The following is a 26399-nucleotide window of genomic DNA, read 5'->3' on the forward strand; positions in this document are numbered from 1 at the left end:
AGAAAGCGTCTTCCAGTAAATTCTTAATGTTTTGGAGTTTAGAATGTTCCTGAAATCAGCTAAAGCTGAGTACAAATTACTCTTCTTTTTTGTGTGCAGGTATCATCAATGGGAATAACACCATTTTTTGTGGAAAATGTTAGTGAACTACAATTGTGTGCCATTAAGTTAGTCACTGCGGTAAGTATAGTGAATCCACATTTTTATTTCCCCATTAACTTATTTGATCCAAACTTCCTAAAATGAATGTAGATTCAGGTTTTCCATAGATTTATATTTTTGCATGTCTTAATACTTGCAGTAAAAGCAAGTTGAAAATTTGCTTTTAAATTGTTGAAAAATACTTAAATCTTGTTTCATTTTTCTAATAACATTTACTCCTCTGAAAGTAGTTTGTATACTTTTGACTTCTACAGCAAAGTATTATTAATGATAGATGGTTAGCAAAGTGATTGCTATTGAAGATCCTGAAGGCAGTTTCATTCTATATGGCAGATACTATTTTTATCACATGGTGTATCATTTCTGAAATTTGTTTTCAAATATAAATTTGCTTTGTGATCTTTTTTAAATAGGTGTTCTCAAGATATGAAAAACATAGGCAATTAATTTTAGAAGAAATTTTTACTTCCCTTGCAAGATTACCAACCAGCAAGAGAAGTTTAAGAAACTTCAGGTAATGCATTACAGCAGAATAAAATTGTAATGAAGAATTCCATTATACTGTAATTATACTATTTTTTAAATCATTTCTGATATTTACTTTGGTTATCAGTTAAAAGTAATTCATTCAGAATATCATAAATGTGTTATATGAAATGATAATTCTTCTTTGGAGTACTTAAAGAAGTTAGCGATTCTAAAGTGTCAACATTATGCCTGGAAATACTTTTCAGTCTCAACAAAATGCTGTTAACATTTTGTGCCAGATAATTGTTGCACAGGGTTGTCCTGTGTGTATATTGCAAGATACTTTACAGTGTCCTTGACCTCTGCCTACTAGAGACAAAGAGGAAGAAAACCTCACCTTTCAATTGAGTGAGACAATAAAAGTTTTCCTTAGAAAAAGGCAAAAATACTCCTTATGGGAAAGGGCAGGATTATCCTTTTTTAAGAATCACTCTTTGAACAAGCTGTAGGAAATATGGGTAAAAAGAATCAGGCAGTAAAAGAGGATTGTATCTACCATACTAAGAAACTTGGTCTTAATTTTCTATACCGTAGGCAGTCATTAAATAATTTTATTATTTTTGAGAGTATGGAAAGAGTACTTTAACAGTAGTATAAGAGTGGAATGGAGAACTAGGGATGACTTTTGTGTTTCCTGTAGTTTCATCCCATGCTCTGCCAAATTAAAAAAAAAAAAATAATGGACAGAGAGTACAACCTGTTAAATTTCTGCCTCAGAATTTATAAAGAATATCAATTAGTTGCTGTGGTCAGGATTATAACCTTGACTGTTATCGGTCATTCTTATAAAAATCACCATTATATTCCTGATAAATGTATTGATGAATCTATAGGATTATACTTGGATTACTTGAACAGTATTCTGTAAAATATTTTCCTTAATTTTTTTACTAATTATCTATTGATAACATATAATCTGTCATACCTGAAGATAAACTACCAGCATATGCAAGAATTCTTACATTCTTATGATATCTTTAGAACAAAAGACTTACAAGTCAATTTTGGTTTTTTTTGTTTTGTTTTTTTTTTTTTGCTACTGACTTCACTCTAACACAGATGATCAAGAACTGTCGACTGGGTATATAGCTCAACTGTAGAATTCTTCCATGAGTGCAACCCTTAGTTTCATCCTGGCATGGTCACTCTACAAAAACCTGAATAATGGTTTTAATATAAAAATGAGTACCAGAATGAATGCATAGGCATTTGGAAATCTTGGAGACTTTTCTTAATTTTATTTTGGTTTGGGAGCTATACCTACCTGTGCTCGGGGCACCACATGGTGCTCAGTGATCAAAACCATGTCAGCCACATGCAGACAAACACCCTACCCACTGTTCTGTATCTCCACCCCCAGATTTTGCTTATTTTTTTTTATGAACAGTTTAGTACAAATGATTAAATATATTTATATTGTATATAAATCTACACATTAGAAGACACTAGAGAAATCCTGTCCTATTGAGTATCGCTATAGAACTCTCTTAAAACTCAAAGGAAAGATTTAGATGATGACTGTAGAATAGATTCTCCCATACAATGCTATTTCTTTCATTTAGAATTTTGACAGTTGCGTTCATAATAGTGATTCCTGAGCACCTCCAGGTGTTACCCAACATTCTCCCCAATCTCTTTTAAGAAATAATAATTTTAATTATAAAATTTTTATTTGTAGTGCATATTTAGAATGGGAATTTGTATTGGTATAAAGATTTCTTTGACAATAAATATCGTTGACTTTTCTGCAGTAAAACATTAAAAATAGAGATTGACTATATTACAACCACTAAGTATAATTCTGGATTCATAAAGAAATAATGTAAAGAAACAATGTAAAGAAAATCTGAAATTGTCAGCTGATAGATGACAATTAAAAATGCAGTTTTCTTCATGTGCTTTATAGCCTCACTCCTTAAACTGTGGTTTGTTACCTGGTATGTATAGAGGGGGCCACATAACTTCTTAAAAAAATTACTTTCAAATGTTTCTTGGGACCACCAAGATAGTACAGCTGCTAAGGCTCTTGCCTTGCATGCAGCTGACCCAGGTTCAATCCCCTATGCCCATATGGCCCTCTGAGCACCTTCAGGAGTGATCCCTGAGCACAGAACCAGGTGTAAGCCTTGAATGCTGCCAGGTATGACCCCAAAAAGAAAGAAAAAAAGATAAAATGCATTTTTTTTGGTGATTTATTATCGGTATTTGTATACCTGTATTATCAGTAAGTATTTGTATACCTATATAACCAGAGTCTCATAAGTATTTCTTTGGTAATCCCATGAAATAAAAATATCCTTCCTTAAAAAAAAAAAATTCTCAGGTGAAAGGGGTCATGAGTTGGGAAAAAGGCTTAAGAAACATTCTACATTATTTAAATATTTTTTTCTCCATTAAAGGTTAAACAGTAGTGATATGGATGGAGAGCCTATGTATATTCAAATGGTCACTGCACTTGTTTTGCAACTTATTCAGTGTGTAGTACATTTACCATCATCAGAGAAGGACTCTAATTCAGAAGAGGACTCAAATAAAAAAGTAAGGAATCCTTTATAAATTTTCTAATTTTTTCCTTTATAGGAAGAAGCAGCCTTATTCTCCGTGCTTGTCTTATAAAACTGGATTTCATAATTAGGGCTTTATTATTCAATTTAAGATCCATATAAAAAGTTTTAAGAAAATTGTTTCTGGTTCTGTTTATTACATCTAGTAGTCATGATGCATCAGCATCATTTTTAGTCTGTTTCTTGAGTTACACAGAGGAGATGATAACCTCCGAGTTTTAAAACTGAGATGAGGGCTGGAGTGATACTACAGTAAGTAGGGCATTTGCCTTGTATGCGGCTGACCTGGGTTCGATCCCCAGCATCCTGCATGTCCCCTGAACACTGCCAGGAGTAATTCCTGAGTGCAGAGCCAGGAGTATAACCAGGTGTGCCTCAAAAAGGAAAAAAAAAAAAAACACCTCGATGATATATTGAATGTGAAAGTGAATATGAAGTCTATCGTAATGTATATTGATTATATTAAAATCATATGGAACATGAGTTTATACTCTTTTTGTATAGCTTAGATTTGTTTTAGTGTTTTACCTTTTTAGTGTTTTACCTTTTACTGATCAACACTTAGAATTTTTCCAGGAAATATATTTTTCTTTATATATAAAGAAATATATATTTAATATAAAATATATATTAATATATCAACATAATATTAATTAATTATATTAACTAATATAATTAATAATTATATTAATATAATATTTATATATAAAGAAATAAATATCTCTTTAGTCTGTTTTAGTTAAATGTGTGCATTTTTATAATATATTTAGCAAATTAAGTTTGTAAAATGCACAGCAAAAAAGTTTTAAGTTACAGAAATGATATAGTGACATCATGGCAATTTTTTTTTTTTATTAGTGAAACACCATGAGGTACAGTTGTAGATTTACAAATTTTTGTGCTTGGATCTCGGTCATACCACGATCATATACCCATCCCTCCACCAGTGCCCATTTTCCACCACCAGGATAATATCCCTCCCCCCCCATCCTCCCATCCCCCCATCCCCCCCTGCCACTGTAGCAGGGCATTCCCTTTTGTTTTCTCTCTCCTCCTGGGTGTTGTGATCAGGCAATGAGGCATTGAGTGGCGAACATGTTCAGTCCAGTCTACTTTCCACCTGCATCTCCCCTCCTGGGAGGATCCTCCAAACACCTTCCACTTGGTGTTCCCCTTTCTATCTGAATTGTCCTTTCCCCTAGAATACCCAGCTGGCCTCTAAATTATGGAGTAATTCTCCTGGTGTTGCTCTCAGGTATTCTTGGGTATTAATCTCATATTTTATTATTTTATATCCCCCAGATGAATGCTATCTTTCTATGTCTATCCCTCTCTTTCTGACTCATTTCGCTTAGCATGATACTTTCCATATTGTACCACTTGTATGTAAAGTTCATGACTTCATCTTTTCTAAGAGCCACATAGTACTCCATTGTGTAGATGTACCAAAGTTTCTTTAACCAGTCATCTGTTCTTGGGCACTCAGGTCTCTTCCAGTTTCTGGCTACTGTAAAGAGTGCTGCAATGAACAAACAAGTGCAGATGTCACTTCGGCTACACATTTTTGCCTCTCTGGGATATATTCCCAGGAGTGGTATCGCTGGGTCAAATGGGAGCTCAATTTCTAATTTTTTGAGGAACGTCCATACTGTTTTCCAAAAGGGCTGAACCAGTGGACATTCCCACCAACAGTGAAGGAGTGTCCCTTTCTCGCCACATCCGCGCCAGCAACGGTTGCTTTTGTTCTTTTGAATGTGGGCCAGTCTCTGAGGTGTGAGATGGTATCTCATTGTGGTTTTGATCTGCATCTCCCTGATGATTAATGATGTAGAGCATTTTCTCATGTGCTTTTTTGCCATTCGGATTTCTTCTTTGAGAAAGTTTCTGTTCATTTCATTGCCCCATTTTTTGATGGGGTTGGATGTTTTCTTCTTGTGGAGTTCAACCAGTATTTTGTATATCCTTGATATCAACCCCTTGTCAGATGTGTATTCGGCGAATATTCTTTCCCATTCTGTAGACTGTCTTTGTATTTTGGTCACTGTTTCTTTGGAGGTACAGAAGCTTCTTAGTTTAAGATAGCATCATGGCAATTTTTTATCTCCCAGCCCCCCTTTTTTTGTTATTGTATTTTGGCCACACCCAGTAATGCTCAGGGATTTCTGCTTCTGACTCTGCACTCAGGAATTATTTCTGCTAGTGCACAGCAGATCATATGGGATGTCCGAGATGAAACCCAGGTCAGCTGCATGCAAGGCAAGTGCCCTACCTGATGTACTGCCTTACTAGTCCCTCACCATTTTTAATACAACTTTTACCAGATTCTTTTTGACTTGGTATAATAAACATATCATACAGTATTATCGCAACATGAAGCAACATCGATACACTATCGTGTATAATATAATATGCTGTTAGAAGTAGAGAAGTAGAATAGTCATATCATAGTGTATAAAGATTTTTTTTAATATTACTGGAACTTGACAATTTGCTCAACAAAATGGTATTATAATTTTTCATTTTACCTAGTCTTGGTAAGTTTAAACTTAGATCATGTTTTTGTCCTGATGGGTTTTTTGTTTTTTGGGGGGGAGCTTGGGGAACCTGGTGATATTTTGGGGCCATGTGATATTTGGACTTAAATTCAGGGATCTATCTATTCACCATCTAAGTTCCCACAACTTAGAATCGATTCTTTGTATCCCAATCATTCAATTCTATTGAAAAGATTGTACTTTCTTTTTATCCTTTGAGTGTTTTAAAAACTTTGAGCATAGCGTGTTTTTTTTAAATTTTTTAAATTTTCTTACTGTTTTTTCAATCAGATTTTTTAAACGAAAAAACTTTGTTGTAAAGGGAATGCCTTGCCACAGAGGCAGGGTAGGATGGGGGGATGGGGGTGGGAGGGATATTATCCATGGTGGTGGAAAATGGGCACTGGTGGAGGGATGGGTATTTGATCATTGTATAATCGAAACCCAAGCACAAAAATTTGTAAATCTACAACTGTACCTCATGGTGTTTCACTAATAAAAATTTTAAAAAAATAACTAGGAGGAAGAGAATAATATAAATTAAACAGATAACATATAAAAAAAATTTTGTTCTGACCTACATCATGATAAGCAGCTATTGACATAACCTCATTTATTATAATCTCATTGTTCTCTCTTAAAGAATAAAAAAAATCCTCCAGTACATTTAGTATGTTAGTTATAACTTCTCTTAAATACACAGACACACACAGTTTATGCATTTTAGTTCTTAAATGTTTAATGGGGTCAGTGCAATAGTATATCAGGTAGGATACTTTCATGCAGCTGGCCCAGGTTCAATCTCTAGCATCCCGCATCCCATCTGGTCCCATGAGTCCTGCCAGGAGTCATTCCTGAGCATAGAGTCAGGAGTAAACCCTAACTCCAAAAACTGAAAAAAAAAAAAATTAAAAAAAAGGTTTTTGTCCAAATAATTTCTTACTAATTTTTTTATTTAAATCTTTCTTAATCTAGGTTGACCAAGATGTTGTCATTACCAACTCTTATGAAACAGCAATGCGAACAGCACAAAACTTCCTTTCTATCTTCCTGAAAAAGTGAGTAAAATGAACATTTTCTGGGTTTTATGTTTCCCAGTATAGAAAAGAATTCATGTATAATTTTAGAAGATTATTCCAATTTTACTGTTATAATATGCTGTTATCGAACCTTTAATAGATCTTACACCCATGATTTCTTGATATTTAAAAATTAGGCATTTAGACCACATATCAACTTGAATTGTACTCTCATGGCTGTCTGCCCTCTAGAGAAGCTCATGCTCTTTCTTCTCTTTCTCATAATAATGTCTATAATTGTTTTACTTCTAAAAATAATGATTATAATAAAAATCAGGTGTTAGAGTATTAAAATTTTTAAATGTTGTGAGCTTCTTAATATGTCAAGACTCCAAAAGTTTGTGTTAAATTGAAATTTTCATAAATTTAATTAAAATTTTTTATCAAATTTTGGGACAATCTAATTATGAAAGTTTATGTAGAGAATTTTATTTAAGTTTCCTAAGAAAGTGGTAATACTTTAAAAAGAGAAAGTCATTTTTCAAAATACTATACTTATGAGAAAGTAAAATTTACATGTCAGTATATGAATTCTCTAGGAAAAAAATGGGAATAGACTTTAAGTCATATTTACTTACATAAAGAAGAGAAAACGTCATTTAAAAAATTTATGTTGCTGAATATATCACTTAAATTCACAGTCCTTTATTATTTATCTTTGAACAGATGTGGTAGTAAACAAGGTGAAGAAGATTACAGACCACTATTTGAAAATTTTGTTCAGGACCTTCTTTCAACAGTCAATAAGCCTGAATGGCCAGCTGCTGAACTACTCCTTAGTTTGTTAGGGAGACTGTTGGTAAGAGTATAGCATTTAAAGATTATTAGATTACTAGAAGACAACATAATGAGGATGTACTCTGATTCACAGATGATGAATTCTTTAAAAATGTGTAAGGAACTATGACCATTGCATCTCTATTTTTGCATGTGCATTCTGTACACAATATTGTCCGACCTAGAGAAAAGTGAAATGTGATTTTGGTGCTTTCATTTCATTACATAAGAATACTTTGATTAAAAAATCTTTGGGGACATTAAAATAAAATTTAAAAAAAAATTTGGGGAATTTGGCAGTATTGTTACATAAAACCATCTAGAGACCCAGTCATTAATTACTATCGTTAATTCATTGCAAAGCATGAAACGTTCTCATCTTCAGTAAATTTATATTATACTTTGGGTCATCCTATAATACAGATGTAATAGAGTAGGGAATTGGGATTGTGATTCTTTCGCTTGTTTGTTTTTGTTGTTGGGCCACACCCAGCAGTTCTTAGGACTTACTCTTGGCTATGCTCAGGGATAGCACCTGGTGGGGCTCAGGGAACTGTATGGGGTGCCAGAGATCAAACGCAGATTGGCCATGTCCATGGCAAGTACTTCATCTGCTGTATTGTCTCTCTGGTCCCTTATTTTTATTTTTAAGCTATGTTTGAACATGTTTATTACAAAGCTTTTAGAACCAAACATTTTGTAAACTGGAAAATACCTTAATATTCTGAAATCAAAATATTTCAGAGAAATCAGAATTCCAGTTTAAAAAACCTCTTGGTAATTTATTTTCTTTCTTTTTGAGTGTTGCCTGGCAATGTTTACTGACTACTCCCACCTCTGTGCTCAGGACTCACTCCTGGCAATGCTCATAGGATAGCAATGAAGGAACAGAATGTAGTCCTCTTGCATATAGAGCATGTACTCAGCCTTTTGAGCTAGCTCTTTTACCCCGTAAAAACCATTTTTACAGTAGTTGAGAATATAACACTTGAGGTTTGAACTGTAGTTCTTTTTGAAATAAAAAAATTCTAGGTTCTAGAAATTCTAAACAAGAAAAATAATGTTGAAATTTTAAATAGTACAACATGGACTTGGAATTTATATAATGAATTGCTATCAAATATTATTAAATCAATTAAATCAAAATCTTATTTTGAATTTTAGGTGCACCAGTTCAGTAACAAGTCAACAGAGATGGCTTTAAGAGTAGCATCTCTTGATTACCTTGGAACTGTTGCTGCACGACTGAGGAAAGATGCCGTTACAAGCAAAATGGATCAAGGGTCTATAGAACGAATTTTAAAACAGGTATTGAAATAAGGAATGAAATTACCAGGATAAATGATACGCTAGGTTTTTGTTTGTTTGGTCTTTGGGTCATACCTACCTGTGTTCAGGTTTTCCTCCTGACTTTCTGCTCAGGAATCACTTCTGGGAGTTCCCGGGTGTTGAACCCCGTCATAGGCAAGGGAAGAGCCCTATCCACTAAACAATTGCTCCAACCCTTTATGGTAGTTTTAAATAAAACTATTTAAAATAAGAACGCACCCTCTCATATTATATATAATATATTAATAGTAAATATATTAGTGTTGAGCTTCATTTTGAGGATTCAAATTAAAATCTGTACTTAAAAAATATTTATGAAAATGAATGGGCATTCAAAAGCTCCACACAGAAAGGCCTTTGAAAAATAATTATAATATATAATAGAAACTTTTAAATTATTTATATAAATCCTCAGGGCTGGAAAGCTAGCACAGCAAGTAAGGTGCTTGCCTTACATGCAAGTGACCCAGATTCAATTCGCAGCATTTCATATGTTCCCTGAGCCCACCAGGAGGAATTCCTGAGCACAGAGCCAGGAGGAAGCCCTGAGTATCACTGAATGTGGCCCAGAAAGAAAACTAAAAAACACATAAAATTATTTATATAAATTCTTAGTTTTGTAAACTTCTGTTGTGAATTTATGATACATGTTTTTCGAGTGAGTAAATTTTATTTTTTAGTTGAAGCAGTGATTTTTTTATGCCTAAATCCAATTATTTTGCACTTTTGAGTGTTATTTTTATATTGTAAAAGCTGAGGAAGGCCTTTCATTTCACTTTTTCTCAGCTTTCATGTTGGAGTGTATTTTATTGCTTCATTTTTTTATAAGGGTGCTAGTAACACTAAAGGTTCCTTACAGAAATGGGAAGGTAAATAAATAATCTTAAGTCCTACCATATATAATTATCTTCACTTCCCTCCTACTTTTTTCACTCATCCATATCCATGATGGACATTAGAAATTTGCCTCAAATTACCCTATAAATTATATACACTAGAAAACTTACTAATTGCAAATGAAAATATTTTCCTTCCGGAATGTTCTTTTCAGACAGTATGCCGGATACCTGTAACATATGATAATATAAGTAATAACTTTCTGTTTAATAGATCTTTTTATTTAAAACCTTGGAGATTTGTCCTTTTTTTCCAAATAGGAAACAAGAGCCAGAGAGAGCTCAGTAGCACATGCTTTGCGTGCATGAGGCTTGTGTTCATTCCCCACACCTATTAGTCTGTCAAGCACCATTAGGAGTGATCCCTAGGCACAGAGCTGGGAATCTCCCTGATCACTGCCATATGTGCCTCCCTCCTCCCCACACAAAAAAAAATCCTTTAACACATTCTGATAATTGGGTGATGAGATTGAGGTGGTGAGGGACCACACCTGATTATGGTGCCCAGAGGCTGCTGCTCTCTACCTCAGCTTCCAACAGTGCTTCAGAGGACTACCATGAGATGTCAAGGAACAAACTTTGGACTCCAGCCTTTTGAACTTTCTCCTCTTTCCTGATCTCTAAAGAAATATGATATGTATGGTTTGTAAAAATAAAGAATATATTTGAGGCCAGGGAGAATACAGGTTTAGAAAGTATACTTTGTAAGCAACTGATCCCTGTTTGATTCATGGCATCACTTGGCTCCTTGAGCATTGCCACACATAGGCCTTTTGCCCCCAAGCACTACCAGGGTGGCCAGATGGCCTCAGCACTGCACCTAGGGTGTTTCACATTGAAACTCAGACCTGTGTTGCCCAAGAATCTCTGGGAATGGTCCCCTAGTCCCCTTGAGCACCACTTAGAAGCATTCCAAACATAAGCCAGCTCCAAAAGTATTAGTATTTTGTTACTTTTATTTTCATACTTTATCTATCTTGTTTTTTTAGGTTTCAGGAGGAGAAGATGAAATCCAGCAGTTGCAAAAAGCATTGCTTGATTATTTGGATGAAAACACTGAAACTGATCCTTCATTAGTGGTAAGATTTTCCTTAGCCCTTTTTTGGGGGAGATAACCGTATATTTATTTACACTGAGTTTGAAAGAAAATTGTAAGGTATTATAAAGATGAAAAGTTATTTGAAATACTGATATTTGAAATGAAGAGAATACGAAATTCTAGTTGAAATTTTGGAGTATTTTAAAAGTATATGACAGTGAATACCTGAAAATATTTTCATTGGTTGTCTTTTATTTGTTTTGGGGTCCTCACCCAGCTGTGCTGAGGGCTTACCCCTGGCTTTGAGCTCAAGAATCACTTCTGGCACTATTTGAGGGACCGTATGTGGTTCTAGGAATTGAATTGTTTTGGCTGCATGCATGACAAGTGCCTTACCCACTGTAATATCTCTTGGTCCATCCATTGTTTATCTTTGAGATTAGGCTATGTCCTAACTTCTTTGTTTTGGGGCCAGAATAGTTACTCCTGGCTTTGCATTCGGGAATTATTCCAGGCAGACTTGAGTACCATCTGACGTGCTGAGGATCAAACCTGGACAGGCTGTGTGCAAGGCAAACTCCTTAGCTGCTAAACCATCACCCTGGCTCTTAGATCCTAATTTCTTTTTTTTTCTTTTTTTTTTTTTATTAGTGAATCACTGTGAGGTACAGTTATAGATCCTAATTTCTTAAATTGGGTTGCTGCTGTATCTTAAGTAGGGTCTCATAATTTTAATGTGGGAGTCATGAAAAATCATAAAATTCAATTTCAAAATACATTTATTGGGGATGGAGAGATAATACAGTGAATAGGGTGCTTTGATATTTATTTGACAGAGGTAAATTTGCACTTGGCTTATCCAGGCAGGTTCAATCCCTAACATCCCATATGGCCCATGAACAACACTGTTAGCAATAATTCTGAGTGCAGAGCCAGGAGTAAGCCCTGAGTATTGCCAGATGTGGTCCAAAACCACAAAAGCTATTTATCTTCTTCTTCTTCTTCTTCTTCTTCTTTTTTTTTTTTTTTTTTGTTGTTTGTTTCTGGGGATATCTGACAGTTCCTAGGGCTAACTCCTGGCACACTCTTCTGATAATCATATGGGATGCCGGGGATCAAACTATGTTGGCCATGTGCAAAGCAAATGCCCTGTCCACTGCATTATCACTCCGACCCCAGTATATCAGTTTTTCATACCAGTGTGTTTATGATGAAGTAAAAATGTCTAAGGAAATGGGCCAGACAGATCACTTAATGGGCTTGAGTATATTCTTTGCATCAGAAGTCTTGGGTTCACTCTTCAAAGCTGTGTGGTCAGTGACTCAAGCACTACCAAAAGTATCCCCTAAGCATTGCTAGGTTGGCGTTTCCCTTCTAACACAGAATTTGTAAGCCAAAAAGGAGTCATAAGTTAAAGTTTTAAAAACCTTGGGAAGGGGGCTCGAGTGATAGTACAGTGGATAGGGCGTTTGCCTTGCATGTGGCTGACCCGGGTTCGATTCCCAGCATCCCTTATGGTCCCCTGAACACTGGCAGGAGTAATTCCTGAGTGCAGAGCCAGGAGTAACCCCTGTGTATCGCCGAGAACAAAACATACAAGAAGAACTCTAGAATTCCATATATTTTAAAATAATCTTAATGCTACTGAATATGAGGAAAAGTTCATATATAAAATTCATATTAGGAAACGATATAAAATTCATATTAGGAAACGATATGATATAATTAATGCAGTGCTTTTTTTTTTTTTTTTTTTTTTTTTTTTTTTTTTTTTTTTTTTTTTTTGCTTTTTGGGTCACACCCGGCGATGCTCAGGGGTTACTCCTGGCTCATGCACTCAGGAATCACTCCTGGCGGTGCTCGGGGGACCATATGGGATGCTGGGAATCGAACCTGTGTCGGTCATGTTGGCTGCGTGCAAGGCGAACGCCCCACCCGCTGCGCTATTGCTCCTGCCCCGCTTTTTTTATTGTTACTGATGAAATTTGTAATCAAAAGAAGTTGGAGATAAATTTTCAGTTTGAAAGAAAAGGAACAGATTACAGATGTGCTTCAGCGTAAAATATAGTAATAGTTTGCTGTGTATTTCTTAAGAAGTTAAAGTGAGATTTTGGAAAGAATTGATGTCTCCTACTTTTAACATTTCAACATTTTTGTTTTTGTTCTAAAAACAAAATGATCCCCTAGTTTATTTGTTCTAAATCTATGGTTTTCAACCTTTCTATAACTGAATACCTGGATTTTAAAACCATTTTTAAACTATTCTAGTTGACCCACCTTCTGATTTTACTGATGTATGATACTGTCCATAAGTATGAAGCAGTTCAAAGATATATTGTAGATTTAAAGTGGTTGTATTTATCAAATTACCTTTGACAGAAAATTGGGAATAAATAAAGTAAGTTTTATCATTCACAGTCTGAGCTTTCTAACTTTCTTTAAGTTTTTTTTTTTAATTTTATTTTTTCCTCTTTTGTTATCATTAGTTTGCAGTGTTATAGAATTTTAAGGGTATAACTTAACACATCTGTAAGTATATAGGATTTGCCATATCCACCATCATAAGATTCCCCTAGGACTGGAGAGAGAGAGTACACATGACTTGCACGTGGCTACCTTGACCTCTGACCTTAGTTCAAGTCCCTGGCTCTGCTATATGTTACCAGACCACCACTGGATTGTGCCCCTAATCTTTGTCCCTCCCAAAAAATAGGTATCTACCTCTACCTATTCCTCTTAGCCCAGTCTCCCCTCCTTCCCTTCTTGTAACAGGAGTTTTTGCTAAATTTTATTGTTTGTTGCTAGTTTAGTTGACTTATTTATATCCCACATATGACTGCAAACATCCATTAGTTGGCTTTCTTCCTTATTTCATTTAGTATATTTACCTCAAGATCTTTTCATTTTGTCCCAGCTGGCACAATTTCATCTTTAAAATCTATTTTTCTCTGATGTTTGAAAGTAAATCTTACTATTCTGTTCATGATTGGGTGTACTTTAAGCAGTCAATTGGAAATTTCATCAAGCTCAAGTCTACATAATTCTCTTCCAGTTTTCTCGTAAATTTTATATAGCCCAGTGGTTTCGTGACACAACACTGGAGACAGAAAAGGCAATGAAATCACAAAAAGATGAAGAGTCATCTGAAGGAACACATCATGCAAAGGAAGTTGAGACAACCGGTCAAATTATGCATCGAGCTGAAAATAGGAAAAAGTTTCTTAGAAGTATTATCAAAACCACACCTTCTCAGTTCAGCACTTTAAAGTAAGATCCAGAGAGAAAGCATGTTTACTCTTTCAATTATTTTAATATTTATTTAACTGCTTTGTGAAAATTAAATAAAACTTTGATGACTTTTTGTTACAGGATGAACTCTGATACTGTGGACTATGATGATGCTTGTTTGATTGTTCGATACTTGGCCTCTATGAGGCCTTTCGCCCAGAGTTTTGATATTTATTTGACACAGGTAAACTCAAACAGAATTTTTGATACATTGATTTTTCTAATTTTGAATAATTATGGAATAGTACATTTGTTTTTGAGAGCAAATATTTCAAAAAATAATGTAATACTTATTCCTGTATTCATATTTGTTAAAATATCTTTGAAATCCCCTTACATATTGATTATTTACAGATAAATATATAGTTGTATAAATATACACACATGGTAGAATGATGTCATAAACTTATTATTGCACAGTTATCGCATAGTAACTGTTTTTTGATTAAAGTTACACATTTTGGAGGCCAGAGTGATAATCATATAGCCAGTAGGGCACTGCCCTTGTGTGCAGCTGAGCCAGAAGGTTCAATTCCCAGCATCACATATGGTGCTCCAGCCACCTGGATCAAACCCTGACTACTACCGGGTGTGACCCCAAAACCAAAAAATTAGAATAATAAAGTTACACACTGCAAGATTTTAGTAGGGCCACAGTTACATGCAGATGAGTTATAGGTGTTATAAAAACTAGCTTTAATTGAGAAGGCCAGGATAATGGAAAGGGCACAGAGTTTCCCAAATTTATTTTGCTGACCATCCTTGTTTTCAGAGGCACTTAGTAGCCCCTAGTAGTTATCTTTATTTTTCTTAAGTTTTTTTTAAAAATTGAATCGCTGAATTTACAGTTAAAAATTTTGTTCATTACTTTTATTTCAATATTACTTATTAAGCTTCAGACATGCAATGTTCCAACACAGTACCTTCACCAGTGCCCAATTTCTTCACCAAAATCTTCAATTCCCTTCCTGCTCCCCATGCTGCCTTTGTTGCAAACACTCCCCACCCTACCCGCTATGTCCTAATATTCCCTTTCCTAACTTCCCCTCACCCTCACCCTAGTCGTCAGCTTCTTACTGAAGATCAGTTCTGCTCTTTTTTTTTTCTGTTGCCTTTGGATATTTGTTATTCCCTCAAGTTTCTTTATATATCTCCCATAAGAGAGAGATCATTCTGTGTCAGACCCTCGCCCTCTAACTTCAACTCAGCATGATACTATCCAGATCCATCCATGTTTCAGGAAATCGAATGACTTCATTTTTATGGCCATAGTCCATAAATAGTCCACTGTGTGAAGAAATATACCTTCTTTAAGCAAACAAATAGAAACTGAAACTGAGGCTACTACCACATTTCCCCTCAACCCCAACCTTTTCAATCCCTCATAGTTCCAGCACCTTCTCTAGAAATAATTGCCAACGTTGGTAGAAGCTAGCCTAAGTAATAGAAAGTCTCACTTTGCACATGTACTGACTTTTAACTTTTGATCTGTAAGATAACAGTTCTTTTACTGATATTAATTAAATTTTACTAATATAAAAATATAAGAGTTTTTAAAAAGCATTTTTTATTTCTTTTATATGTTTATATGTTCTAATATAATGTAGTGTTTCTCTATCTGCTTTGTTAACTAACTATTCTAAAATTTATGAAAATGTGAATGTTTATTTGGCAGATCCTACGAGTTCTTGGTGAAAATGCTATTGCCGTCAGAACAAAAGCCATGAAGTGTTTATCTGAGGTTGTTGCTGTAGACCCCAGTATTCTAGCAAGGGTAAAGAAAAGCATAAATGAGTCTCCTAATTTGTGCTTATATTCAGGTTGCAGCATTAGATCTACTTAGCGTAAATTTTGTTCTTTGTTTTTCTTTAGCTGGATATGCAGCGAGGAGTTCATGGGCGATTGATGGATAACTCCACTAGTGTCAGAGAAGCAGCAGTAGAATTACTTGGTCGATTTGTCCTTTGTCGACCTCAGCTTGCTGAGCAGTATTATGATATGCTGATTGAAAGAATATTGGTATGTTATCTTTATGTCTCATAAATATGATTTTACTGTTCTAGTAATATTTTTATTGTTGAAAAATATGTCAATTGTACATGTCTATTCCTTAATCCATTACTAAAAACATTTCTAAAGGTAAAGGTAAAGACCCTCCCGTTGATCGTCGATTTGCTCGAGCGGGCCCAGTAACGTCTCCATTGGAGACTTTGTTGTTACTGTGTCTGGCATATCGAATACTCTCGGTAGCTTGCCGGGCTCTCCGAAAAAACATTTCTAAAAAATATATTTAAAAGAACTCGGGTCAGCCATGTTGACTGCTTGCAAGGCAGACACCCTACCCGCTGTGCTATCGCTCCAGCTGGAGCGATAGCACAGTGGTAGGGCGTTTGCCTTACAAGCTGCCAACATGGCCGACCCGAGTTCGATTCCTCTGCCCCTCTCGGAGAGCACGGCAAGCTACCGAGAGTATCTTGCCCTCACGGCAAAGCCTGGCAAGCTCCCCGTGATGTATTTGATATGCCAAACACAGTAACAAGACTCATGATGGAGACGTTACTGGGCCCACTCGAGCAAATCGATGAACAATGGGAGGACCGTGAATATTTAAAAGAGGTCTGTTTAATTTTATAAAAATAAATCAAGAAGTTTTCATTACTTCGGTTATTTTATCTTTTGATCTTTTTTTCAATGAATAAATGATTAAAAATACATAAGATAGTTAAACATTTGGGGCAGGAGTCTATATATGTCTATGTGTGTGTGTGTGTTGGTGTGTGTGTTTGTGTTGTATGTGTATATGTATGTATGTATATACCTGAAGAATTACTGAGAGCTGAATACGGAGCTATGAAATCTGAAAATAGATTTTAATTATGTATATCTGCATATTTCCTAAAAGCTGTATTGAGGCAAAACAGATAACCTGCAAAGGAACCCAGAAAGTCATTGGAGTCTTAAGAACAAACTTAAATACTCTTTTTGAAATTTTTTATGTAATTTAAAGCATTTTCTTGAAAATAATAAAAAAAGGAAATGTTGGTATTATGAAAAATCTATAGCATCTCAAACTACACACCCATATTGATTCATTAGCACAAATTGAGGTATTCCTGTAGTGACAAGAATTTATCACCTTTAGACTAATATCAGAATATTTTATAACTAAGTTATAATTACTTTCATCTTTAATTAACATAAAATCTTGGTTTAAACAAATTTAAGGACATAGTAGAAGAATTTTTCTTCCTATAATGCTATAGTCTTCTCTAATGCAGTGTTTCTCTACCTGGGGCACTTTAATGAGACTATAGTATGAGACTAGGGAGCTAATTTGTAAGGCATTGCTGCCAAGATAGCAAACAAAATCAGAAAGTAGTCACATTCAGAAAATTCTTGAGAAGCAATGCTCTGAAAGACTCTAATGTCTTCTCTAGCAATTTATCCAAAAGTATTCCTTGGTTAGAGCAGGGCGTAATGAAATTAATTAATTTTGCACATTAAGTGTCCAGTGCTTTCTGTTTACTTTTGTTCTTTTCTTGGAGGCCACACCTACAATACAGGAGAGCTACTCCTGGCTCAGTACTCAGAGATCCTCACAATGTTTGAGGGGATCATGTGGTGCCAGGGATGGTCCTGAGCATCACACTATTGAGTCAAGGAATGAAATGTCAGTGAGAGGCCTTTGACCACCAGCATCAATGGGCATGGTTCCTAAAAAATTTAAAAGGGGTTGAGCACTGTCACCTCAGCCTTCCATCACTGTTTTAACTACCATTCATCCTTTTGTCCCTATAGGAACAACAGTATGTTCTCAGATTTTGTGGTTTTTGTTTGCTTTTTGTTCGTTTTATTTATTTATCTTTCGCTTGACTAAAATCATGTATTTGTCTTTCCCCATCTGACTTGTTTCACTTAGTACATTACTCTGTACATTATAGTAAATGGTAGGACTTTGTCATATTCTATAGATAGAATATAGAAGTATATTCTATTGCATATCGATAATAATCACATTTTTCAGGGGACATGGTCTGGAGAAGGACTGCCATTAGTGCTCATGTAGGATAGGAGGTGTTTCTAGTGATTCTTGGCTTAAGGATTTAGTGCTGGACCTGGCAGTGACCATTCTGCTCAAGCCTAGTGGTGCTGGGGGCCAACAAGGACACTCTGCTCTGGGGCATGTACTACCCATTGAGCTATTTCTGCTTCCCACATCTTCCTTATTCAGTCATTCACCAGTGGACCCTTAGATTGTTTTAATATCATGACTACTCTATATACTGGAGCGATAGCATAGTGGGTAGGGCATTTGCCTTGCAAGCTGCCAACCCGGCCGAGCCGGGTTCAATTCCTCTGCCCCTCTTGGAGAGTCCGGCAAGCTACCCGTGATGTATTCAATATACCAAACAAAGTAACAAGTCTCACAATGGAAATGGTACTGGGCCCGTTACTGGGCCTGCTCGAGCAAATTGATGAACAACGGGGAGACAGTGCTACAGTGCTGTAGACTACTATAAATAAAGCCTTAGTAAACATAGTAGTCATATATATTTATAATCAGTGTATTAATATTTAGGTAAACACCCATGTTTGATTTCCTTATAGTCCCTAAGCTCCGCCACAGATGTGGCCCAAAAAAAGCCAAAATAATTATAGTTTTGAAAAAACATAGTTACATTACCTTCATCATCAAAGTGCATAAAGACCCTCCACCATTATACTTATTTCTTGTCTGCCTCTTTTATTCTTCTTACATGATTCCCACCAATTCTGTCCAGGTTGCAGCAAACTGCAAGATTTCATCTTTTCTTATAGCAGAATGGTAGTATTACACTATGTATATATGCCACGTTTTGGTCTTTTAGGCACTGGAATTTACAATACTGTTCAAGAGGATGCATGTGTACAATGTTTCACAGCCACATTCTTCACCAGTGGTTCCCCCCACCAACACCCACTACTGCTTGTTTTATTCTCTCAGATATTTGGTTGTTTTCGTATCCTAGCCAGTGAACATTGGTGTGTCTATGACTTTTTGAAGAAATATTTTTGTGTTTTGGGGGTAGATTCTAAGAAGTCAAATTGCTGGGTAATATATAGTCTTTTTTTTTTTTTCTCCTGCAGTGCTGTGGTTTGAACCCAGGGCCTAACATATGTGAGCTATATGCTCTACAGATCTGTATCCCTTCCCCCACCTCATGTGTAGTGTGGTGTGGTGTGGTTGGGGTGTGTGTGTGTGTGTGTGTGTTTGCATTTTAAGCAGTCTCCATGCTGATTTCCTTTAGTGGTCATATATACGTATTGGTGATAGTCACGTTCTAATTTCATTTTATCAAATATACATAATAGCTGTTTTGTTCCTTTTGATATTTAAAAATGGCTTTCTGTTCTTAGGATACTGGTATCAGTGTCAGGAAAAGGGTAATAAAGATTCTAAGAGACATCTGTATTGAACAACCAACATTTCCAAAAATTACAGAAATGTGTGTAAAAATGATTCGCAGAGTTAATGATGAAGAGGGCATTAAGGTAAGATGAAACATTTACTACTTTAAATTTTTTATTTTTTTAATTCTATAAACAGCGGTAGGGCATTTGCCTTGCTCTCAGCCAGCCTGGCCGAGCCGGTTTCGATTCCTCTACCCCTCTCGGAGAGCCCGGCAAGCTACAGAGAGTATCTCGCCCACAGGGCAAGGCCTGGCAAGCTCCCAGTGATGTACTCAGTATGCCAAACACAGTAACAAGAAGTCTCACAATGGAGATGTTACTGGGCCCACTCAAGCAAATCAGTGAAAAACGGAGGACAGTGACAGTGACAGTTGAAACGTTTATTTAATATTATCTAAATTTGCTGACTTAGATGCATATAAAATTTTCCAAGTGGGGCTGGAGAGACAATAATGTGAAGAAGGTGCTTGACTTGCAGACAGCCAGTCCAGGCTTGATCCTAGGTACTGCATATGATTCCCCTGAGCGATCCCTGAGCAAGCTAGGAATAATTTCTGGTCACTGCTTGGTGTGTGGCCCAAATACAAAAAAAAATGTTTTTTCAAGTGAATCATTTTACTCTATAGACTAAGTGAAGAAATACGTTTATACTTCACTTCTGAATCTTATATTAATAAAAATCTTACTTTTTCCAATCACTTTAGCAATTACAACATTTAACGTCATTATAAACATTGTCTTATACAGAAAAATTATTATCACATGCAAGTTTGGGTTTTTAAATGGTGTGTACTTGGTTATCTAAATTATTGAATACTTATTGATAGTAATACTGACCGTGAATTTACATACAGAGTTATCCATATGTTTATTTTTGTTTGTTACAGCTTCTTAAAAATTAGTAAAAATCTTTTTAATCAAAAACTTTGAGAGGCTGGATCAGGCATTTGCCTTGGCATCCAGCCAGTCCAGTTTCAAAAATTGACACCCAGCAAAATTCTTTGAGCACAGAACCAGGAGCTCAGCCTTGATTACCACGAGGTGTGCATTCCCCTCACTCCCCTTCAAAAAAAGCCAGTAAAAAGACAACTTTAAGTGTTATCTTAGGCAGAAATTGAGCTCATAGTTATAGTATCATTGATTGAAGTCTTCACCAAATTGAGAAGGGTTATAACTTGAGATACAATCTTTGCATAAAAATGTAAGAATTCATACCAAAATAGTTTGTGGTTAATTACATGTTAATAGTTTTGATTAATTATATTTATAGCTTTCTTTGCACATTAATGAGAATTTATGATGGAAATTTCTGACATGTTATACTTATCTAGTTAATTTTTTTTATTTTGGTCTAGAAATTAGTAAATGAAACATTCCAGAAACTCTGGTTTACCCCAACTCCACACAATGACAAAGAGGCAATGACAAGGAAGATTTTAAACATCACTGATGTGGTAAGGATTGAAACAAAGATGCGATCCTTAAGGGTGCAAATTTAAATGAGGTCTACTCCATATTAAAAAAGAGAGTGATAGTCAGGATAATTGGTTAAACTTTTAAATTTGCTTTCCTGGTGGAAATACTTAAGGGATGAGATTGGTATTCCTACATATCCCATGTTTTGGTGTTAACTGTTAAAATTATTCAAATTCCTCTAGTGATTGGAAACTAAAAGTGAATTAATAAATTGTAACCCAGGAATAATAACTTGTAATGAGATAGTAAATCTTGTTTTTCAGAAAATATTATGTTTCATTATGTTTAATTATGCTTTGTGCCCAGATTGCTTTTCCTTTTTCAAACATACCTTACCCTATACTGATTCTTTATAAAATGGTGTCTTTAAACCTGCTATTTAGGAAAAAAATGAGAAAGCACTGTATATAGTTTAGACTTTACATAGTTTTCTGACAGTGTATGATTCAAGTTATTGATTAAAATAAATTTAATTTCAATACATTATTCTGATATTTATAAGGATATTTTAGAATTTGGGGGTCAGTGTGATAGTATAGTGGATAGGGCATTTGCCTTGCTTGTGGCTTACCTGAGTTCGATCCCTATCCCAGTCATTCCATATGGTCCCCAAATAACCACCAGAGTGATCCCTGAGCACTGAGCTAGGAATAACCTCTGAGCATTGCTGGGTGTGGGGCCGCCCCTCCCTCCTAATTTTTTTTTTTAATTTGGTTTAACATTGGTAAATTATTGGCTTACTAAAAAGTTTACTTAAAAATAGCTTTCTCACAGGGTCCAAGAGGACTGGTCAGTGGTTGGAATCTACCACCAAGTGTGTGGGGGGGGGGGAGGGGGGTTGGGTGAGGGTAGGTAAGACAGAGAAGGGACCTGTATGTCAATAGTAGTTGAAAATGATCATGCTGGATAAGAACTGAGTGTTGAAAGTAGGTAAAGGGATATAAATGAAAACTTTTCAGTATCTGTATTGCAAACCACAATGCCCAAAAGGAGGGGTGGGTGGGCCAGGAAAGATGGGGAAGAGTTGGGGAGAGAAGAAAAGTGCCTGTCCTAGAGACAGGCTTTCAGGGGAGGATTTGTGAAGTGGTGGCAGGGAAACTAGGGACATTGGTGCTGAGAAATGTACACTGTTGGAAGGATGGGTGTTGGAACACTGTATTGACTGAATTGAATACTGATCGACTGAAACCCAATCATGAACAGCTTTGTGATGTGCTATCTCATAGACCTTTAAGATATATTTCTACAGGCTAAAAGAAAAGGAGAAATATATTTTACTTTACTTTTTAATCTCAAACTTCGATGGTTTCACCTATTTCCCCCTTAGGTTGCAGCTTGTAGAGATACTGGCTATGACTGGTTTGAGCAACTCCTTCAAAATGTGAGTGTTATTTTGATTTTTAATAACACATAGCATGAAATTTATTACTTCAGTTCTTTGTAGAATTTATGAGTTTAAAAAAAACTTTCAGTTATTATACTGGATAGTTGTTAATTTCCCTATTTGATTATTTAATTGCTCTATATAAAAATAAGTTTTCTAAATTGCTAATTGAGATGGCATCTTCCAATATCCAAAGAAATAATATTATAGGGGTTAAGACACATAACTTGTATGTCCAGTCCTGGTTCTATCCCTTACCCTCTCTTGGGCCGCCTGAACATTGCTTGGGAAGGTGAGCCAAAACAAAAGAAATGTTCTCCCTTTTTTACAGAAGTTTGTTTTATCTTAATGTTTTAGTATGATTATAGACATTGAGATCTATAAGTATATATACAGGTTGATTAAGTATGTTTTTACATTATTAGATTTGTTATAAAGTATGTAATAATTCCTATATCAGTGTAAAATTGAACTATAGTTAGTGTTTTTTTAAAAGTTTCATGAATGGAAATTGTATGTCCCTATCAGTTTTCCAATTTCAGGAATTTTTAGATAGATAAAATCATCTTCCTTCAAAAAGTACCAATTTTGGGCACCAGAGAGTACAGCAGTAAGGCGCTTACCTTGCACACAGCCAACCTGGGTTCAGTCCGTGGCATCAAGTACGGTCCTGAGTACTACCAGGAATAATTCCTGAGTGCAGAGCCAAGAATAATCCGTGAACATTACCAGATGTGACCCAAAACCAAGCTAACAAAAATGATCAAATTTTTCCCAGTCTTATTTTATCTTTCCCTTCTCCACTTTTATTTTATTTTTTGTCTGTAATACTTGTGGGGTGCAGGGGCAGCACACTCAGTGATGCTAAGAGCTTATTCCTGGCTTTGTGCTCAGTAATCACTCCTGTCAGGGATCAGAAGATCATTTGGGGTGCCAGGAACTTAATCTGGGACGTTCGTGTGCAGGGCAAGCACCCTATCCTCTGTACTATCTCTCCTGTCTCTTGTTTATGATACTTTTTAAAGTAACTCCTGCCTATGTTATAATTTTATCTATTTTCAGTCGAATATACATATTTAACAGAAATGACTTTTAAAAAATACTCCAAATACCATTGTTATCTATATCTGAATAGATCTTACTAAATTTATTACCTCCTTCCTGGTCAGTGTTCACAGTGTTCCCCGATCAGATCTAAAGCATATTTTTATAGTTGCTTTGCAGTTTTGGTCGATAGAGCTTTTAAGTTTCAATCTATAATAGTAAGTTCTTCGCTTTTCCTATTTTCATGCCACTGAAATGTTTTCCTCTAGAATACTCCACATTCTGGATTTCTTAGATATCTTCCTTTTGGTGTCATTTAAGTTGTTTCTCTATCCACCCTTTTTTTTTTTCTTGTAAACTCGTGGTTAGATCTAGAGACTTAATAATACTGAATTTTAGTGTTGGGGTAGAGGCCAGAAAATTTCTTAAATGGTACTTGATTTTAATGTATCACCACAGGAGGCATATGTTTGTCCTATTTTCAGTCATCTTTGAATTTAAGTTTTGTTATTATGACATTTCTATTATAATATCTTTCAGAGTTGGTTTGAATGCTGATTATCTAAATCTTTTTTTCTGCTAGATGTTGCAATTTCTTTTTCTAATTATTTTGTTACTTCCAATGTAATTATCTCTGGTTCCTCATTAAATAAGAATCTTATCCTGATTAACTACTTAGTTACTGTGAATTACAAAACAGAAAAGATAGGGGAAATACTGGATACTTTTCAGTTTTCAAAATCATTAAACTCTAAGTGCAATTAGTATATTTTAATGCCATTAAAATTGGTACATTTTAATCATTGTGAATAATAGATTTTTATATCTTTAATTTTTTGCAATTATAATTTTTTATTATAATTATTTTTGAAGCTCAAGTTGACCCTGTCTCCTTGACAGAAACTCATTACTGTTTTCCTCCACCCTTCCCTTTGTTGTTATAATAGCTGGGAATCACACACTTGGTTGTGTTTTTTTTGCACTTGGTGCTTGCTTGGAGAGTCTCACACAGGTTATGGTGTGCCAGAGATCATCTGCTTTTTCTGTAGTGCCAGAGATCTCATATCGTAGTCCTGTGATAGGTACGTAAAATTGGATGTCGATTTTTTTGTTTTGCACAACATATACTGCTGAGCTACATACCTGCCTCCTTGATACATAAAATTTAAACATTTTAGGACTAGCAGCTCAGCAGGCTGGAGCATACAACATGCTTTGCATACAGGAGGCTAGGGTTTGATTTCCAGTACTATGTGGTCCCCTAGTATCTTCTGGAGCATCCCACGACCACTCAGCTTGAACTGGCTCCTGAGTACTGCCAGGTGTGCCCTCCCACACAAAAGAGAGAGAAAATCATTTTAAAGTGCTGTTCATGTTAATTGATTTTAATTCAAGATTATGTCTTTTTTAGTTTATGATAAAATATAAGAAATGACAAAGGGGGGGTAAACTATATTTCATCTCTTCCTAGCCTTTGTAATTAAAACAAGATTTTCTTGAAAGAAATTTATACTCCATGTTATAAAGGAACAACTACAACTCTATGCAGCAACACAAGTAAATAATAATAATAAACACATTGCAGAAAGAAGGAAAACCTTACACAGAGGAGTATATATTATAATTCTATTTTATGGAGTTCTAAGAGCGTCAAAGCGAATTTGTATTGAAAAAAGTCAGAATAGTTGCTGGTTAACCAAAGAGGTGAAGGACCTATACAAGGAAAATTATGAAACACTACTTCAAGAAATAAAAGAGGACACTAGGAAATGGAGTCACGTCCCCTGCTCATGGATAGGGAGGATTAATATTATCAAAATGGCAATACTGCCCAAAGCACTATGCAAATTCAATGCAGTCCCTATCAGGATACCCATGACATTTTTCAAAGAAATGACAAAACACTCCTGAAATTCATATGGAACAATAAACCCCCACAAATAGCTAAAACAATCCTTGGGGAAAAGAAGATGGGTGGCATCACCCTCCCCAATTCAAACTGTGCTACAAAGCAGTAGTAATTAAGACAGCATGGTACTGGGCTAGAAACAGACCGGCAGACCAATGGAACAGAGTTGAATATTCTGTTACAGACCCCCAAATATATGACCACTTAATCTTTGACAAAGGAGCAAGAAATGTGAAGTAGAACAAGGAAAGCCTCTTCAACAAATGGTGCTGGGAAAACTGGATAGCTACCTGCAAAAAAATGAACTCTGACCTCTGTCTAATGCCAGGCATAAAAGTCAGATCAAAGTGGATTAAAGATCTCAATATCAGACATGAATCCATAAGGTACATAGAGGAAAATGTAGGCAGAACTCTCCATGACATTGAAGCTAAAAACATCTTTAAGGATGAAACAGCACTGACCATGCAAGTGGAAGCAAACATAAACAAATGGGACTACATCAAACTAAGAAACTTCTGCACTTCAAAAGCAACAGTGACCAAAATACAGAAAGAATTGGGAAAAAATATTTACCCAATACCCATCTGATAAGGGATTAATATCCAGGATATACAAGACACTAGTAGAATTATACAAGAAAAAAACCTCCAATCCCATCAAAAATTGGGGAGAAGAAATGAACAGAAGTTTCCTCAAAAAAGAAATACAAATGGCCAAAAGACACATGAAAAAATGCTCCACATCGCTAGCCATCAGGAGATGCAAATCAAAACAACAAGGAGATATCATCTCACACCACAAAGACTGGCACACATTCAAAAGAACAAAAGCAACCAGTTCTGGTGTGGATGTGGGGAAAAGGGGACATTCTTTCACTGTTGGTGGCAATGCCCACTAGACCAGCCTTTCTGGAAAACAATATGGACAGTCCTTCAA

The 26399-nt window shown here is 35.6% G+C and overlaps 1 protein-coding gene across 2 annotated transcripts in view; it reads left to right on the plus strand.

Moving 5' to 3' along the window:
* NIPBL (NIPBL cohesin loading factor) overlaps positions 1–26399 on the plus strand; it is a 215362-nt gene that overhangs the window by 148407 nt on the left and 40556 nt on the right. For both annotated transcript variants that reach the window (XM_056112225.1, XM_056112227.1), the window contains exons 19-32: positions 100–180; positions 576–676; positions 3090–3228; positions 6764–6846; positions 7534–7666; positions 8809–8952; positions 10859–10948; positions 13961–14175; positions 14278–14380; positions 15872–15970; positions 16069–16215; positions 19594–19728; positions 21003–21101; positions 22451–22504. In XM_056112225.1, the coding sequence (XP_055968200.1) occupies positions 100–180; positions 576–676; positions 3090–3228; positions 6764–6846; positions 7534–7666; positions 8809–8952; positions 10859–10948; positions 13961–14175; positions 14278–14380; positions 15872–15970; positions 16069–16215; positions 19594–19728; positions 21003–21101; positions 22451–22504 (1623 nt within the window). The remainder of the gene's footprint in view (positions 1–99; positions 181–575; positions 677–3089; positions 3229–6763; positions 6847–7533; positions 7667–8808; positions 8953–10858; positions 10949–13960; positions 14176–14277; positions 14381–15871; positions 15971–16068; positions 16216–19593; positions 19729–21002; positions 21102–22450; positions 22505–26399) is intronic.

The sequence above is a fragment of the Sorex fumeus genome, unplaced genomic scaffold, assembly GCF_029834395.1.
Source record: "Sorex fumeus unplaced genomic scaffold, SorFum_2.1 ptg000015l, whole genome shotgun sequence".
In the NCBI taxonomy this organism is placed as follows: Eukaryota; Metazoa; Chordata; class Mammalia; order Eulipotyphla; family Soricidae; genus Sorex; species Sorex fumeus.